This window comes from Panulirus ornatus, chromosome 59, assembly GCF_036320965.1.
Source record: "Panulirus ornatus isolate Po-2019 chromosome 59, ASM3632096v1, whole genome shotgun sequence".
NCBI lineage: Eukaryota > Metazoa > Arthropoda > Malacostraca > Decapoda > Palinuridae > Panulirus > Panulirus ornatus.
Window position 1 is genome coordinate 8119797 of NC_092282.1, and position 19545 is coordinate 8139341.

Consider the following 19545-nt stretch of genomic DNA (forward strand, 5'->3'; position numbering starts at 1 on the left):
TGAAACCAATTACAGGCTTTGTTTACCTTCATCCATATCTGATTGCAAGTCATGAATGATAAACACACACACACACACATGACCATGAGTGAGCTTGGGCTCACCTAGGGTTGGATCTGCATGGTTTGTATCTATGGTGTGGTACTTGGTCCACAGATAATCCCAACTGTTTATACGCTCTTTAGGGCTGGTTGATATATGGGTACCTGTCTTAGGCTAGAAAGCATGTGTGTATGGGTGTGTTTGTGTATGTAAATATACTTAGGAAAACATTAGTGTAAAACTCTCTCCCCATAATAAACAATGAGCAATCACACACAAGCACACACAAGAGAGAAGGACAGGGCCCCATGAGTGTAAAACTCCCTTCCTGTACAGTGCAAATAGGTAATTATATATGTGTACACTTATACATTTCAATGTATACATACATATACATACACAGACATATACATATATACACATGTATATATTCATAATTGCTGCCTTCATCCATTCCCGTCGCCACCCTGCCACACATCAAATGGCACCCCCCTCCCCCCACATGTGTGCAAGGTAGCGCTAGGAAAAGACAACAAAGGCCACATTCGTTCACACTCAGTCTCTAGCTGTTATGTGTAATGCACTGAAACCACAGCTCCCTTTCCAGATCCAGGTCCCACAAAACCTTCCATGGTTTACCCCAGACACTTCACATGCCTTGGTTCAATCCACTGACAGCACATCGACCCTGGCATGACACATCGTTCCAATTCACTACATTCCTTGCACTCCTTTCACCCTCCTGTATGTTCAGGCCCCGATAGCTCAAAATCTTTTTCTTTCCATCCTTCCACCTCCAATTTGGTCTCCCACTTCTCCTCGTCCCCTCCACTTCTGACACATACATCCTCTTTATCAATCTTTCCTCACTCATTCTCTCCATGTGATCAAACCATTTCAATATCCCTGGGATAGAGGAGAAAGAATACTTCCCACAAATTCCCTGCAAGTTGCAGAAGGCAACTAAGAGGGGAGGGAACGGGAGCTGGAAATCCTCCCCTCCTCTTTTTTTTTTCTCACTTTTCCTAAAAAGGAACAGAGAAGGGGGCCAAGTGAGGATATTCCCTCTAAGGCTCAGTTCTCTTCTTAATTCTACTTCACTTATATGGGAGATGAAAGCTGAGAGTAAATGTGAATAAGAGCAAGGTTATTAGGTTCAGTAGGGTTGAGGGACAAGTTAACTGGGAGGTAAGTTTCAAGGGAGAAAAACTGGAGGAAGTGAAATGTTCTAGATATCTGGGAGTGGATTTAGCAGCGGATGGAACCAAGGAAGCGGAAGTGAGTCACAGGGTGTGGGAGGGAACAAAGGTTCTGGGACCATTGAAGAATGTGTGGAAGGTGAGAATGTAATCTCAGAGAGCAAAAATGGGCATGTTTGAAGGAATAGTGGTTCTGACAATGTAATATGGTTGTGAGGCATGTGCTATACATAGGGTTGTGCGGAGGAGGGTGGATGTGTTGGAAATGAGATGTTTGAGGACAATATGTGGTGTGAGGTAGTTTGATCAAGTAAGTAATGAAAGGGTAAGAAAGATGTGTGGTAATAAAAAAAGTATGGTTGAGAGAGCAGAAGAGAGTGTGTTGAAATGGTTTGTTCACATGGAGAGAATGAGTGAGGAAAGATTGACAAAGAGGATATATGTGTCAGAGGTAGAGGGGATGAGGAGAAGCGGGAGACCAAATTGGAGGTGGAAGGACGGAGTGAAAAAGATTTTGAGTGATTGGGGCTTGAACATACAGGAGGGTGAAAGGCGTGCAAGGAAGAGAGTGAATTGGAATGACGTGGTATATCAGGGTGGATATGCTGTCAATGGATTGAACCAGGGCATGTGAAATGTCTGGGGTAAAGCATGGAAAGTTTTGTGGACCTAGTTGTGGAAAGGGAGCTGTGGTTTTGGTGCATTACACATAACAGCTAGAGACTGCATGTGAACAAATATTGCCTTTGTTGTCTCTTCCTGGCACTATCTTCCTCACGCACGGGGGGAGGGGGTTGTCATTTCATGTATGGTGGGGTGGCAATGGGAATGAATGAAGGCAGCAAGTATGAATATGTACATGTGAATATATGTAAATGTCTGTGTATGTATATGTATGTATACGTGGAAATGTATACGTATGTATATGCGCATGGGTGGGTGTTTATGTATATGCATGCATATGTGGGTGGATTGGGCCATTCTTTCTCCTGTTTCCTTGCGCTACCTTGCTAACATGAGAGACAGCGACTAAGTACAATAAAATACGATAGTATATCTATTATATTTATTTATTATCATTATCATTATTATCATACTTTGTTGCTGTCTCCTGCATTAGTAGGGTAGCGCAAGGAAACAGACAAAAGAATGGCCCAACCCACCCACGTACACACACACACACACATATTTATATATTATATTTTGCTTTGTCGTTGTCTCCCGCGTTTGCGAGGTAGCGCAAGGAAACAGACGAAATAAATGGCCCAACCCAACCCCATACACATGTATATACATACACGTCCACACACGCAAATATACATACCTATACATCCCAATGTACACATATATATACACACACAGACACATCCATATATACCCATGCACACAATTCACACTGTCTGCCTTTATTCATTTCCATCGCCACCTCGCCACATATGGAATACCATCCCCCTCCCCCCTCATGTGTGCGAGGTAGCGCTAGGAAAAGACAACAAAGGCCCCATTCGTTCACACTCAGTCTCTAGCTGTCATGCAATAATGCCCGAAACCACAGCTCCCTTTCCACATCCAGGCCCCACACTACTTTCCATGGTTTACCCCAGACGCTTCACATGCCCTGATTCAATCCACTGACAGCACGTCGACCCTCGGTATACCACATCGTTCTAATTCACTCTATTCCTTGCACGTCTTTCACCCTCCTGCATGTTCAGGCCCCGATCACTCAAAATCTTCTTCACTCCATCTTTCCACCTCCAATTTGGTCTCCCACTTCTCCTCGTTCCCTCCACCTCTGACACATATATCCTCTTTGTCAATCTTTCCTCACTCATTATCTCCATGTGACCAAACCATTTCAAAACACCCTCTTCTGCTCTCTCAGCCACACTCATTTTATTACCACTCATCTCTCTTACCCTATTATTACTTACTCGATCAAACCACCTCACACCACATATTGTCCTCAAACATCTCATTTCTAGCACATCCACCCTCCTGCGCACAACTCTATCCATAGCCCACGCCTCGTAACCATAAAACATTGTTGGAACCACTATTCCTTCAAACATACCCATTTTTGCTTTCCGAGATAATGTTCTCGACTTCCACACATTCTTCAACGCTCCCAGAATTTTCGCCCCCTCCCCCACCCTATGATTCACTTCCACTTCCATGGTTCCATCTGCTGCCAAATCCACTCCCAGATATCTATATATATATATATATATATTTTGCTTTGTCGTTGTCTCCCGCGTTAGCAAGGTAGTGCAAGGAAACAGATGAAAAAATGGCCCAACCCATCCACATACACATGTATATACTTACATGTCCATACATGCACGTATACATACCTATACATCTCAAGGTATACATATATATTCATACAAAGACATATACATACATGCACATGTACATAATTCATACTGTCTGCCCTTATTCATTGCCATCGCCACCCCGCCACACATGAAATGACAGCCCCCTCCCCCCGCATGTGCGTGACGTAGCACTAGGAAAAGACAACAAAGGCCACATTCATTCAAACTCAGTCTCTAGCTGTCATGTAATGCACCAAAACCACAGCTCCCTTTCCACATTCAGACACCACAGAACTTTCCATGGTTTACCCCAAGACACTTCACATGCCATGGTTCAGTCCACTGACAGCACATCGACCCTGGTATACCACATCGTTCCAATTCACTCTATTCCTTGCACGCCTTTCACCCTCCTGCATTTTCAGGCCCAGATCACTCAAAATCTTTTTCACTCCATCTTTCCACCTCCAATTTGGTCTCCCACTTCTCCTCGTTCCCTCCACCTCTGATACATATATCCTCTTGGTCAATCTTTCCTCACTCATTCTCTCCATGTGACCAAACCATTTCAAAACACCCTCTTCTGCTTTTTCAGCCACACTCTTTTTATTACCACACATTTCTCTTACCCTTTCATTACTTACTCGGTCTAACCATCTCACACCACATATCGTCCTCAAACATCTCATATCTAGCACATCCACCCTCCTCCGCATAACTCTATCTATAGCCCCACCTCGCAACCATACAACATTGTTGGAACCACTATTCCTTCAAACATACCAATTTTTGCTTTCCGAGATGACGTTCTCGCCTTCCACACATTTTTCAATGCTCCCAGAACTTTCGCCCCCTCCTCCACCCTATGACTCACTTCAGCTTCCATGGTTCCATCCACTGCCAAATCCACTCCCAGATATCTAAAACACTTCACTTCCTCCAGTTTTTCTCCATTAAAACTTACCTCCTAATTTACTTGTCCCTCAACACTACTATACCTAATAACCTTGCTCTTATTCACATTTACTCTCAGCTTTCATCTTTCACACACTTAACCAAACTCAGTCACCAGCTTCTGCAGTTTCTCACCCGAATCAGCCACCAAGAATGGGATGTATTTAGGGAAGCAGTGATGGCTTGCGCAAAAGATGCTTGTGGCATGAGAGGCATGGGAAGTGGGCAGATTAGGAAGGGTAGCGAGTGGTGGGATGAAGAAGTAAGTGAAAGAGAAGAGAGAGGCATTTGGACGAGTTTTGCAGGGAAATAATGCAAATGACTGTGAGATGTATAAAAGAAAGAGGCAGGAGGTCAAGAGAAAGGTGCAAGAGGTGAAAAAGAGGGCAAATGAGAGTTGGGGTGAAAGAGTAATATTAAATTTTTGGGAGAATAAAAAGATGTTTTGGAAGGAGGTAAATAAAGTGCGTAAGACAAGGGAACAAATGGGAACTTCGGTGAAGGGGGCTAATGGGGAGGTGATAACAAGTAGTGGTGATGTGAGAAGGAGATGGAGTGAGTATCTTGAAGGTTTGTTGAATGTGTTTGATGATAGAGTGGCAGATATGGGGTGTTTTGGTTGAGGTGGTGTGCAAAGTGAGAGGGTTAGGAAAAACGATTTGGTAAACAGAGAAGAGGTAGTAAAAGCTTTACGGAAGATGAAAGCTGGCAAGGCAGTGGGTTTGGATGGTATTGCGGTGGAAGAATAAATGTAGCATTTATGGATCTGGAGAAGGCATATGAAGAGAGTTGACAGATATGCTCTGTAGAAGGTATTAAGAATATATGGCGTGGGAGGCAAGTTGTTAGAAGCAGTGAAAAGTTTTTATCAAGGATGTAAGGCATGTGTACATATAGGAAGAGAGGAAAGTGATTGGTTCTCAGTGAATGTAGGTTTGCGGCAGGGGTGTGTGATGTCTCCATGATTGTTTAATTTGTTTATGGATGGGGTTGTTAGGGAGGTGAATGCAAGAGTTTTGGAGAGAGGAGCAAGTATGCAGTCTGTTGTGGATGAGAGAGCTTGGGAAGTGAGTCAGTTGTTGTTCGCTGATGATACAGCGCTGGTGGCTGATTCGTGTGAGAAACTGCAGAAGATGGTGACTGAGTTTGGTAAAGTGTGTGAAAGAAGAAAGTTAAGAGTAAATGTGAATAAGAGCAAGGTTATTAAGTAAAGTAGGGTTGAGGGACAAGTCAACTGGGAGGTAAGTTTGAATAGAGAAAAACTGGAGGAAGTGAAGTGTTTTAGATATCTGGGAGTGGATTTGGCAGCAGATGGAACCATGGAAGCAGAAGTGAATCATAGGGTGGGGGAGGGGGCAAAAGTTCTGGGAGCGTTGTAGAATGTGTGGAAGTCAAGAACATTATCTCGGAAAGCAAAAATGGGTATGTTTGAAGGAATAGTGGTTCCAACAATGTTATATGGCTGCGAGGCGTGGGCTATGGATAGAGTTGTGGGGAAGAGGGTGGATGTGCTGGAAATGAGATGTTTGAAGACAATATGTGGTGTGAGGTGGTTTGATCGAGTAAGTAATAATAGGGTAAGAGAGATGTGTGGTAATAAAAAGAGTGTGGTTGAGAGAGCAGAAGAGGGTGTGTTGAAATGGTTTGTTCACATGGAGAGAATGAGCGAGGAAAGATTGACCAAGAGGATATATATGTCAGAGTTGGAGGGAACGAGGAGAAGTGGGAGAACAAATTGGAGGTGGAAAGATGGAGTGAAAAAGATTTTGAGTGATTGGGGCCTGAAAATGCAGGAGGGTGAAAGGCATACAAGGAATAGAGTGAATTGGAACGATGTGGTATACCGGGGTCGACGTGCTGTCAATGGATTGAACAAGGGCATGTGAAGCATCTGGGGTAAACCATGGAAAGTTCTGTGGGGACTGGATGTGGAAAGGGAGCTGTGGTTTCGGTGCATTATTATATGACAGCTGGAGAATGAGTGTGAACGAATGTGGCCTTTGTTGTCTTTTCCTAGCGCTACCTCACACACATGAGGGGGGAGGGGGTAATATTTCATGTGTGGCAGGGTGGCGATGGGAATGAATAAAGGCAGACAGTATGAATTATGTACATGTGTATATATGTATATGTCTGTGTGTATATATATGTATACGTTGAGATGTATAGGTATGTACAGTTGCGTGTGTGGACGTGTATATATATACATGTGTATGTGAGTGGGTTGGGCCATTCTTTCGTCTGTTTCCTTGCGCAACATTGCTAATGCGAGAGACAGCGACAAAGCAAAATAAATAAATAAATAATTTTATTTTATTTATTTTGCTTTGTCGCTGTCTCCCGCGTTTGCGAGGTAGCGCAAGGAAAACAGACAAAAGAAATGGCCCAACCCACCCCCATACGTATGTATATACACACTCGTCCACACATGCAAATATACATACCTATACATCTCAATGTACACATATATATATATACACACACAGACAAATACATATATACACATGTACATAATTCATACTGTCTGCCTTCATTTATTCCCATCAACACCTCGCCACACATGGAATAACATCCCCCTCCCCCCTCATGTGTGCGAGGTAGCGCTAGGAAAAGACAACAAAGTCCCCACTCGTTCACACTCAGTCTCAAGCTGTCATGTAATAATGCACCGAAACCACAGCTCCCTTTCCACATCCAGGCCCCACAGAACTTTCCATGGTTTACCCAGACGCTTCACATACCCTGATTCAATCCACTGACAGCACGTCGACCCTGGTACACCACATCGATCCAATTCACTCTATTCCTTGCCCGCATTCACCCTCCTGCATGTTCAGGCCCTGATCACTCAAAATCTTTTTCACTCCATCTTTCCACCTCCAATTTGGTTTCCCACTTCTCCTCGTTCCCTCCACCTCTGACACATATATCCTCTTGGTCAATCTTTCCTCACTCATTCTCTCCACGTGACCAAACCATTTCAAAACACGCTCTTCTGCTCTCTCAACCAAGCTCTTTTTATTTCCACACATCTCTCTTACCCTTACATTACTTACTCGATCACACCACCTCACACCACATATTGTCCTCAAACATCTCATTTCCAGCTCATCCACCCTCCTGTGCACTACTCTATCCATAGCCCACACCTTGCAACCATACAACATTGTTAGAATCACTATTCCTTCAAACATACCCATTTTTGCTTTCCGAGAAAATGTTCTCGACTTCCACACATTCTTCAAGGCTCCCAGGATTTTCGCCCCCTCTCCCACCCTATGATTCACTTCTGCTTCCATGGTTCCATCCGCTGCCAGATCCACTCCCAGATATCTAAAGCACTTTACTTCCTCCAGTTTTTCTCCATTCAAACTTACCTCCCAATTGACTAGACCCTCAACCCTACTGTACCTAATAACCTTGCTCTTATTCACATTTACTCTTAACTTTCTTCTTTCACACACTTTACCAAACTCAGTCACCAGCTTCTGCAGTTTCTCACATGAATCAGCCACCAGCGCTGTGTCATCAGCGAACAGCAACTGACTCACTTCCAAAGCTCTCTCATCCACAACAGACTGCATACTTGCCCCTCTTTCCAAAACTCTTGCATCCACCTCCCTAACAACCCCATCCATAAACAAATTAAACAACCATGGAGACATCACACACCCCTGCCACAAACCTACATTCACTGAGAACCAATCACTTTCCTCTCTTCCTACACGTACACATGCCTTACATCCTCGATAAAGAAAATAATATATATATATATATATATATATATATATATATATATATATATGGCAATGGGAATGAATAAAGGCAGACAATGTGAATTGTGTGCATGTGTATATATGTATGTGTATATATATGTGTACATTGAGATGTGTGGGTATGTATATTTGCGTGTGTGGACGTGTATGTATATACATGTGTATGTGGGCGGGTTGGGCAATTCTTTCGTCTGTTTCCTTGCGCTACCTCGCTAACGTGGGAGACAGTGACAAAGCAAAATAAATATTTTTTTTTTTCGCTGTCTCCCGCGTTTGCGAGGTAGGGCAAGGAAACAGCCGAAAGAAATGGCCCAACCCACCCCCATACACATGCATATACATACGTCCACACACGCAAATATACATACCTACACAGCTTTCCATGGTTTACCCCAGATGATTCACATGCCCTGATTCAATCCACTGACAGCACGTCAACCCCGGTATACCACATCGATCCAATTCACTCTATTCCTTGCCCTCCTTTCACCCTCCTGCATGTTCAGGCTACGATCACACAAAATCTTTTTCACTCCATCTTTCCACCTCCAATTTGGTCTCCCACTTCTCCTCGTTCCCTCCACCTCCGACACATATATCCTCTTGGTCAATCTTTCCTCACTCATTCTCTCCATGTGCCCAAACCATTTCAATATACCCTCTTCTGCTCTCTCAACCACGCTCTTTTTATTTCCACACATCTCTCTTACCCTTACATTACTTACTCGATCAAACCACCTCACACCACACATTGTCCTCAAACATCTCATTTCTAGCACATCCATCCTCCTGCGCACAACTCTATCCATAGCCCACGCCTCGCAACCATACAACATTGTTGGAACCACTATTCCTTCAAACATACCCATTTTTGCTTTCCGAGATAATGTTCTCGACTTCCACACATTCTTCAAGGCTCCCAGGATTTTCGCCCCCTCCCCCACCCTATGATCTACTATATATATATATATATATATATATATATATATATATATATATATATATATATATATATATATATATCCCTGGGGATAGGGGATTACGAATACTTTCCACATATTCCCTGCGTGTCGCAGAAGGCGACTAAAAGGGGAGGGAGCGGGGGGCTGGAAATCCTCCCCTCTCGTTTTTTTTTTTAATTTTTCAAAAGAAAGAACAGACGGGGCCAGGTGAGGATATTTCAAAAAAGGCCCAGTCCTCTGTTCTTAACGCTACCTCGCTAACGCGGGAAATGGCAAATAGTTTAAAAGAAAAAAAAGATATATATATATATATATATATATATATATATATATATATATATATATATTGTTGGAAAGGATCACAATTTTGCGCATGATCAAGATATTCCTATGAGTCCACGGGGAAAATGAAACATGAAAAGTTCCCAAGTGCACTTTCGTGTAATAATCTCATCATCGGGGAGACACAAGAGAGGAATATAACAGTCAGTTGATATAAATCGAAGAGACAAAGCTAGGACGCCATTTGGTAAACATGTGATTGGACAATCACATGTTTACCAAATGGCGTCCTAGCTTCGTCTCTTCGATGTATATCAACTGACTGTTATATTCCTCTCTTGTGTCTCCCCTGATGATGTGATTATTACACGAAAGTGCACTTGGGAACTTTTCGTGTTTCATTTTCCCCGTAGACTCATAGGAATAGGAATATATATATATATATATATATATATATATATATATATATATATATATATATATATATATATTTCTTTCTTTTTCTGTCAAACTATTTGCCATTTCCCACATTAGCGAGGTAGTGTTAAGAACAGAGAACTGGGCCTTTGAGGGAATATCCTCACCTGGCCCCCTTCTCTGTTCCTTCTTTTGGAAAAAAAAAAAATGGTTGAGAGAGCAGAGGAGGGTGTTTTGAAATGGTTTGGTCGCATGGAGAGAATGAGTGGGGAAAGATTGACAAAGAGGATACATGTTTCAGAGGTGAAGGGAACGAGGAGACGTGGGAGACCAAATTGGAGGTGGAAAGATGGGGTGAAAAAGATTTTGAGTGATCAGGGCCTGAACATGCAGGAGGGTGAAAGGCGTGCAAGGAATAGAGTGAACTGGAATGATGTGGTATACCGGGGTCGACGTGCTGTCAATGAATTGAACCAGGGCACGTGAAGTGTCTGGGGTAAACCATGGAAAGTTTTGTGGGGCCTGGATGTGGAAAGGGAGCTGTGGTTTCGGCGCATTATACGTGACAGCTAGAGACTGAGTGTGAACGAATGTAGCCTTTGTTGTCTTTTCCTAGTACTACCTCACACACATGCTGGGGGAGGCGGGTTGTCATTTCATGTGTGGCGGGGTGACGATTAGAGATGAATAAAGGGCAGACAGTATGAATTATGTACATGTGTATATATGTATATGTCTGTGTAAGTACACATGTATGTATACGTTGAGATGTATAGGTATGTATATGTGCTTGTGTACATGTATGTATATACATGTGTATGTGGGTGGGTTGGGCTATTCTTTCGTCTGTTTCCTTGCGGTATCTCGCTAACGCAGGAGACAGTGACAAAGTATAATAAATAAATAAAAAAAAAAAAATATATATATATATATATATATATATATATATATATATATATATATTTTTTTTTTTTTCTTTGTTGCTGTCTTCCGGGTTTGCGAGGTAGCGCAAGGAAACAGACGAAAGAAATGGCCCAACCCACCCCCATACACATGTATATACATACATCCACACACGCAAATATATATACCTACACAGCTTTCCATGGTTTACCCCAGACGCTTCACATGCCCTGATTCAATCCACTGACAGCACGTCAACCCCGGTATACCACATCGATCCAATTCACTCTATTCCTTGCCCTCCTTTCACCCCCCTGCATGTTCAGGCCCCGATCACACAAAATCTTTTTCACTCCATCTTTCCACCTCCAATTTGGTCTCCCACTTCTCCTCGTTCCCTCCACCTCCGACACATATATCCTCTTGGTCAATCTTTCCTCACTCATTCTCTCCATGTGCCCAAACCATTTCAAAACACCCTCTTCTGCTCTCTCAACCACGCTCTTTTTATTTCCACACATCTCTCTTACCCTTACGTTACTTACTCGATCAAACCACCTCACACCACACAATGTCCTCAAACATCTCATTTCCAGCACATCCATCCTCCTGCGCACAACTCTATCCATAGCCCACGCCTCGCAACCATACAACATTGTTGGAACCACTATTCCTTCAAACATACCCATTTTTGCTTTCCAAGATAATGTTCTCGACTTCCACACATTCTTCAAGGCTCCCAGGATTTTCGCCCCCTCCCCCACCCTATGATCCACTTCCGCTTCCATGGTTCCATCCGCTGCCAGATCCACTCCCTGATATCTAAAAGACTTTACTTCCTCCAGTTTTTCTCCATTCAAACTTACCTCCCAATTGACTTGACCCTCAACCCTACTGTACCTAATTACCTTGCTCTTATTCACATTTACTCTTAACTTTCTTCTTTCACACACTTTACCAAACTCAGTCACCAGCTTCTGCAGTTTCTCACATGAATCAGCCACCAGCGCTGTATCATCAGCGAACAACAACTGACTCACTTCCCACGCTCTCTCATCCCCAACAGACTTCATACTTGCCCCTCTTTCCAAAACTCTTGCATTCACCTCCCTAACAACCCCATCCATAAACAAATTAAACAACCATAGAGACATCACACACCCCTGCCGCAAACCTACATTCACTGAGAACCAATCACTTTCCTCTCTTCCTACACGTACACATGCCTTACATCCTCGATAAAAACTTTTATACATAATATATATATATATATATATATATATATATATATATATATATATATGCAAGAGGTGAAAAAAAGGGCAAATGAGAGTTGGGGTGAGAGAGTATCATTAAATTTTAGGGAGAATAAAAAGATGTTTTGGAAGAAGGTAAATAAAGTGCGTAAGACAAGGGAGCAAATGGGAACTTCAGTGAAGGGCGCAAATGGGGAGGTGATAACAAGTAGTGGTGATGTGAGAAGGAGATGGAGTGAGTATTTTGAAGGTTTGTTGAATGTGTTTGATGACAGAGTGGCAGATATAGGGTGTTTTGGTCGAGGTGGTGTGCAAAGTGAGAGGGTTAGGGAAAATGATTTGGTAAACAGAGAAGAGGTAGTGAAAGCTTTGCGGAAGATGAAAGCCGGCAAGGCAGCAGGTTTGGATGGTATTGCAGTGGAATTTATTAAAAAAGGGGGTGACTGTATTGTTGACTGGTTGGTAAGGTTATTTAATGTATGTATGACTCATGGTGAGGTGCCTGAGGATTGGCGGAATGCGTGCATAGTGCCATTGTACAAAGGCAAAGGGGATAAGAGTGAGTGCTCAAATTACAGAGGTATAAGTTTGTTGAGTATTCCTGGTAAATTATATGGGAGGGTATTGATTGAGAGGGTGAAGGCATGTACAGAGCATCAGATTGGGGATGAGGAGTGTGGTTTCAGAAGTGGTAGAGGATGTGTGGATCAGGTGTTTGCTTTGAAGAATGTATGTAAGAAATACTTAGAAAAGCAAATGGATTTGTATGTAGCATTTATGGATCTGGAGAAGGCATATGATAGAGTTGATAGAGATGCTCTGTGGAAGGTATTAAGAATATATGGTGTGGGAGGAAAGTTGTTGGAAGCAGTGAAAAGTTTTTATCGAGGATGTAAGGCATGTGTACGTGTAGGAAGAGAGGAAAGTGATTGGTTCTCAGTGAATATAGGTTTGCGGCAGGGGTGTGTGATGTCTCCATGGTTGTTTAATTTGTTTATGGATGGGGTTGTTAGGGAGGTAAATGCAAGAGTTTTGGAAAGAGGGGCAAGTATGAAGTCTGTTGGGGATGAGAGAGCTTGGGAAGTGAGTCAGTTGTTGTTCGCTGATGATACAGCGCTGGTGGCTGATTCATGTGAGAAACTGCAGAAGCTGGTGACTGAGTTTGGTAAAGTGTGTGGAAGAAGAAAGTTAAGAGTAAATGTGAATAAGAGCAAGGTAATTAGGTACAGTAGGGTTGAGGGTCAAGTCAATTGGGAGGTGAGTTTGAATGGAGAAAAACTGGAGGAAGTGAAGTGTTTTAGATATCTGGGAGTGGATCTGGCAGCGGATGGAACCATGGAAGCGGAAGTGGATCATAGGGTGGGGGAGGGGGCGAAAATTCTGGGGGCCTTGAAGAATGTGTGGAAGTCAAGAACATTATCTCGGAAAGCAAAAATGGGTATGTTTGAAGGAATAGTGGTTCCAACAATGTTGTATGGTTGCGAGGCGTGGGCTATGGATAGAGTTGTGCGCAGGAGGATGGATGTGCTGGAAATGAGATGTTTGAGGACAATGTGTGGTGTGAGGTGGTTTGATCGAGTGAGTAACGTAAGGGTAAGAGAGATGTGTGGAAATAAAAAGAGCGTGGTTGAGAGAGCAGAAGAGGGTGTTTTGAAGTGGTTTGGGCACATGGAGAGGATGAGTGAGGAAAGATTGACCAAGAGGATATATGTGTCGGAGGTGGAGGGAACAAGGAGAAGAGGGAGACCAAATTGGAGGTGGAAAGATGGAGTGAAAAAGATTTTGTGTGATCGGGGCCTGAACATGCAGGAGGGTGAGAGGAGGGCAAGGAATAGAGTGAATTGGAGCGATGTGGTATACCGGGGTTGACGTGCTGTCAGTGGATTGAATCAAGGCATGGAAAGCTGTGTAGGTATGTATATTTGCGTGTGTGGACGTATGTATATACATGTGTATGGGGGGGGTTGGGCCATTTCTTTCGTCTGTTTCCTTGCGCTACCTCGCAAACGCGGGAGACAGCGACAAAGTATAATAAAAAATATAAATAAATATATATATATATATATATATATATATATATATATATATATATATATATATATATATATATATATACATATATAAGTTTTACTGTATAAAAGTGCAGTTCTGACTTGATTATAGGGAGGAAAGTTTTAGTGTAACTAAAAGGCAACAATGTCAGTGTCAAAGATTTAAATTCTCCTCAAGAAAAAGATTATACGTTGTTTGTAAACTTCATTCCTGTTACTAGCATTAATTTGAGGGAGCATTGTAAGACCTTTAACTGTCTGAGAGAAGAAAGGAAAAGAAACAGGGGCCTTAAAGGACAAGCCTGTCAATAAACACTAATAAAGCCAACTATTGTACGAAAGTTCTGATCTTAAACTGGACTACAGTCTGGTATGGTCCCAAATAAGCAAATGCATCAAAACCAGTCAGTCATAACAAGATCCACAAGGAAAAGACTAGAGGTAGAGATGAAAATGAAACCACCAGAAAACAATGTTCGGTGTTATGGGAAATTATTTAAAAAGAAAGACCAGACGGTAACATGAGAGCTAGCAGCTCATGTGTTCCAAACATTTACAAGACCACGCAATACTTGGCAAGCTGCTGCATCACATGATTCCTGTGTGGCCATTGGCAAGTCAAGGGTGGGCTATTTTGACAAGTTTTTCTCCCTATACCTTAAAGCTTTGGAACTCTCAACCCTCTCATGTTTTTCCCAATAACTATGACCTCGAACTTTTCAAGAAAACAGGTTTTTCACTTTCTCCGAAATTCATGAATACTTTCCTTTTTCTCTTCTTTTTTCCTGTTCATTAACCTCTATATATTTCAACTAAGGCCTGGCCTTGATGTGGACTTTTGTCAGTGACTGAAGCCTCCAACATGGAAAAAAGAAAAACTACAAAGGGACCTAAAGAGACTTGAGAATTGGACTGATACAAGTTTTTCTTCATACTTGTTTCATAATGTCCCAAAGTAGTGAGATAGTGACAGGAACAGATGAACAAAGGCCGCATTCACTCACATTTATCCTTTAGCTGTCATGGCAATGCACTGAAATCACAGCTCCCAATCCACAACCAGTGTCCACAGACCATTCCATGGTTTCTATTGGGTGCTTCACCTGCCCTGGTTTGGTTTAGTCCAATGACAGCAGATCAATCTTTGTACACCATATCATTCTAATTTGCTCTATCTTGTGCATGCCACTCATTCCTCCGGCATGTTCAGGTCCCAAGAACTCAAAATCTTTTTCACTCCATCTTTCCATCTCAAAATTTGGTCTCCCCCTTCTCGTTCTCTCCACTTCTGACATATATATCCTCTTTATCAACCTCTCTTCACTCATCTTCACCATATATCCTAACCATTTCAGCACATGCTCTCCAGCTCTCTCAACCACATTCTTCTTATTACCACATCTCTCTCTTACCCTTTTATTACTTACTTGATCAAACCACCTCACACCACATATTGTCCTCAAGTATTTGATTTCCTACACATCAACCCTCCTCTATACATCCTCATCTACAGCTCAAGCCTTGCATCCATACGACATTGATGGCACTGGTATGCATTAAAACATATTCAACTTTGCCTACCCAAATGGCAGCCTCTCTTTCCACACATTCTTCAATGCTCCCATAACAATTGGTCCCTTACCCATCATATTACTCACTCCACTTCCATGGTTCCATTTGCTGCTATGTCCACTCTCATGTATCTAAAACACTTCACTTCCTCCATATCTTCTCAACCCTGCCTGATGCATGGCTGATGATATCAAATCCAAGCAAATGTGAAGAAATGAAGATGGGACAAAGAAGCCTCCATCAAGCAGGAAATAAGCTTTATGGTTCTACATGTGAGAATGACTTAGGAAGTGACATCATCCTTAACCTATCACCAACATTCCACATTAATTGAAGTTAAAAAGACAAACTGTCTTCTGGCAAATATAGAAAATGCTTTCAAGTAAACGTATAAGAAAATATTTAACAAGCTATTGGTACCTGAAATGAGAGCTGAGCTACATTGAGGCTGAGGGCAGTAAATTTGTTCACAATGGATAAGAGATAAGTAAAGGATGACCTGATTACAGACATGAGGTTCCTGCATTAGTGTGATGAGGTTAACAAAAATTTTTTTGTGAGGTGCACCACAGGTTACAAAAAGGAGATAAGTATGAAGTATGTTAGAAATGATAAAAAAAAAAACTTTTAATATCAGGGTGGTAGATGACTGAGATAAACTCAGAGATGAAAAGGTGAGTGCTGGCAGTATACAAAAGGTTATAGATGTTTGATCTGGGAGAAAGTTAAAGAGCTGGGGCCCCATGAATGTAAAACTCCCTCTCTGTCCCATACTAAGAGGTACTATAACAACAAATAACTCAACTAAGTTAAGAGGTGGTTCAACACAAGTGTGAAACTTTCTCCCTGCACTAAACATATAACAATCTCACACATACATATTCCAAATCAAAACTTTCATATTTCTCAAATCTATAAAGACACTGCTAGAATATAGAAAAAATCCAATTACATGACTTCTAGGTTTCAGTTACTCTTAATGTCCATTAGGATTTGTCCAAGTCTGATAACTAGTGATCATACTTAAATTGTCTTGTTATGCAATATTTAGACTCATCAAGAAGAGTTACACAGTCTTCTATGAGTTAGCTGCTGGAGGCACTGCTCTTTAAGTATCTATTCTTATGTAAACTGTTGGAGTCTGTGTTTCTTACTGGCTGTTCACACTGGAAGTGGACTTTACTAGTTAAAATGACACCCCTTTTCAGCATTGGCTTAAAATAGTTCAACCACATTAACAAGTGCAAAATCATGGGTATTAAGAATTCCACTGAAAATTAATGTTCTAAAACACACTGGAAAAGGTAAGCTTATGACTTGACTCAGCCATGGGCTTGACACAGATGAGGAAACTTTAATGAAAGCTCCACTTTCAGGTTCACCTATATTCAAGACCTAATGAGGAAGTTCAGATTTTTTTTTTTGTGAGTGTATACACAATAAAGTATTTGCATAATTACTATACTCTTCCAGCTTTATTTCTTTAATACAGTATCATTGAAAATGTCCAAGTATCTTGACTTTTCCAGTCATCCAACAAGGTACAGGTCCCAACAGGATAGAATAATTGGACTTTCACTATACTCTTATCAAAGTAATGTAAAAGGATCATAAAGTTTATGAAAATCAATTGTATACAGCAATTTATAACTAACTATGCAAAATTCAAATTAAATGCTTGAAAGAATTATGTAAAGGAAGCACTGTTTCTCTAAGCTTTCAAGGTATTTGCTCTCTAAAAATAAATATTAACAAGTGTTAATCTACCTTTTCAAACAGTTTGAAGAAAAACACAAATCTATCACTGATTTTGAATTATCAAACAAATATGGGGTTGACTACAAATAAGCACATTCTCTTCTTCAGACTTAAATAATCACACAAATCTGTTAACTGCTGTTAACATAAACTGTAGCTTTTTTCAGTAAATGGTTTAAAAATATCAGGTTGATGTTAGTGGAATGGCACATCATCTATCCCAGAATGCGTCTTGAGGGCATGAGTTATGCCCCATATTTAATGGCAGCAAAGAAATTTCCTTATATGCTATGAAACTGATATACAAAAATGGTAAAAAATACTTTCAACGTTTTGTAAGAACAAAGTCTCCCATCAAAACTCATTCTAGGAAATTTTATTTCAAGTATCATTCTCTCTACACTTTTCCATTATCCTTCACTCTCACCATATTCATGATCTGGCTGTTGACCTTGAGAATAACAGGATGCAAGATATTACCCGCCTGTAAAAGGATCATACAGTAATTATGGTGTCTTAAGACAGAGGGAGGTATATGGTAAGGTGGATGCTCTCTAGGTTCTGTTGTGTGAAAACTTATTATTCTCACATTAGTCTTTCTATGTATTTACAAGTATGATTATGACTGTGTAGGTCTGTGTATTCAGGTCTGTGAGTCTTTTTTGTACATGTTCTTGCATGATATCCTATAGAGATATGTGTATGCTCATAAATCAAACATGTCAGACTTGTACGTAAATACATGTAAGAGAAAAAGGAGAGATTTGTTTATTTACAAGAAATGATGTATAATATGAAATCATATAATAACAAGTAGAAATGAGCATCAATTCTAACATTTACAAAAGATATGGAAAAGATTAAATTTTGGATGTTTTTATATCACTTCCTGAAAATGACAAGAACAAAGATGAAGCACTGAAAAAAGTAAATAATCACACTGCTATATCATATGCAAGAACTCACTCAAATCTATATCAAAAAGGTGACAGAAGTTGATAAAGAATTTTAGACCCACTATACAACCACCACATAACTGGTATGCCAAATTAATGATTAGCCATGAAGAGTATTGATAAACTTCAGAGCCTGAAACTGATTACTTGAAATTGCACAAACCTAGTTTTTCACCATTTATAAAAATCTTTGTAAAAAGTCCTCCATAATATTAGAAAAAAAATATATCCAAAAACAAGTATCTAAGCATTCTGCTAGATGTACCTACTTATCAAATATTATATCTCATCCATTTACCTATATCCTCTAAGTAAAAGCCAGCAATGTGAAACTGCTGTAATGACATATCACATGCCATTTCCTACTGCATAATTAGGTAAAAAAAAGGGAAAATCCTTTTTTAACACTATGCGCATAACAGATCTTACAGCTCTCATAAACTATAATCTATTTTCACATTATCATGACATTCTCTGTACATTACATTAAGTCTATCAGATATTTCTCACCTGGTACACAACATATCACCACTGGCTTGATATACCAGCTATAGTGTAGAGGTATAATGGGCCTCATCTTTGATATGTCGATCTCATGACAGTAGTATAGTGTATAAAAATAAGTACATTTAACCTGAACATCCAGAAAAGCTAATCAAAACACACATTTATTCATACTAATAGCTGAATAGTTGACTACAGGCTAAGTGAAGTATATCTACATGAAACTATAAATGGTTACAACAACTAGTAAGTTGAGAACTGTAAAGTCAAGAAACCTTTTCTACAAGAGGAAAATCCACACAGAAGAATATAATCAACTATGTATGAAGTATACAGAGAAACTAACATTATTCACACTAAATAACCTATTTTAAGAAATGTTCATTTACTACTGACAAACATATGACTATACCAATTACATGGATGGCATCAGAGACCATTAATGTTAGATCCAAACTTCAGCTATCAACAAGTGAGCAACAAACTTCATGCATGTTTTAACTGCAAAATCCTTCTTAACCTTTAAGATCACCTACTGTACGGCTAAGACATACTACAGGACTCCTGGTCAGTAAAGCTACTTATAAACTTACAG

The 19545-nt window shown here is 40.7% G+C and overlaps 1 protein-coding gene across 45 annotated transcripts in view; it reads right to left on the bottom strand.

Moving 5' to 3' along the window:
- The window catches only part of LOC139767191 (muscle calcium channel subunit alpha-1-like), a 1449841-nt gene that overhangs the window by 58366 nt on the left and 1371930 nt on the right, over positions 1-19545 (bottom strand). For 40 of the 45 annotated variants that reach the window (XR_011717010.1, XM_071696301.1, XM_071696297.1 and 37 more), the window contains one exon: positions 17918-17974. The exons of the other annotated variants lie outside the window; for them this stretch is intronic. Coding sequence is in view for 39 of the 40 variants with exons in the window: in XM_071696301.1 (XP_071552402.1) it covers positions 17918-17974 (57 nt within the window). In the remaining variant the exon portion in view is untranslated. The remainder of the gene's footprint in view (positions 1-17917; positions 17975-19545) is intronic. 45 annotated transcript variants of the gene reach the window in all.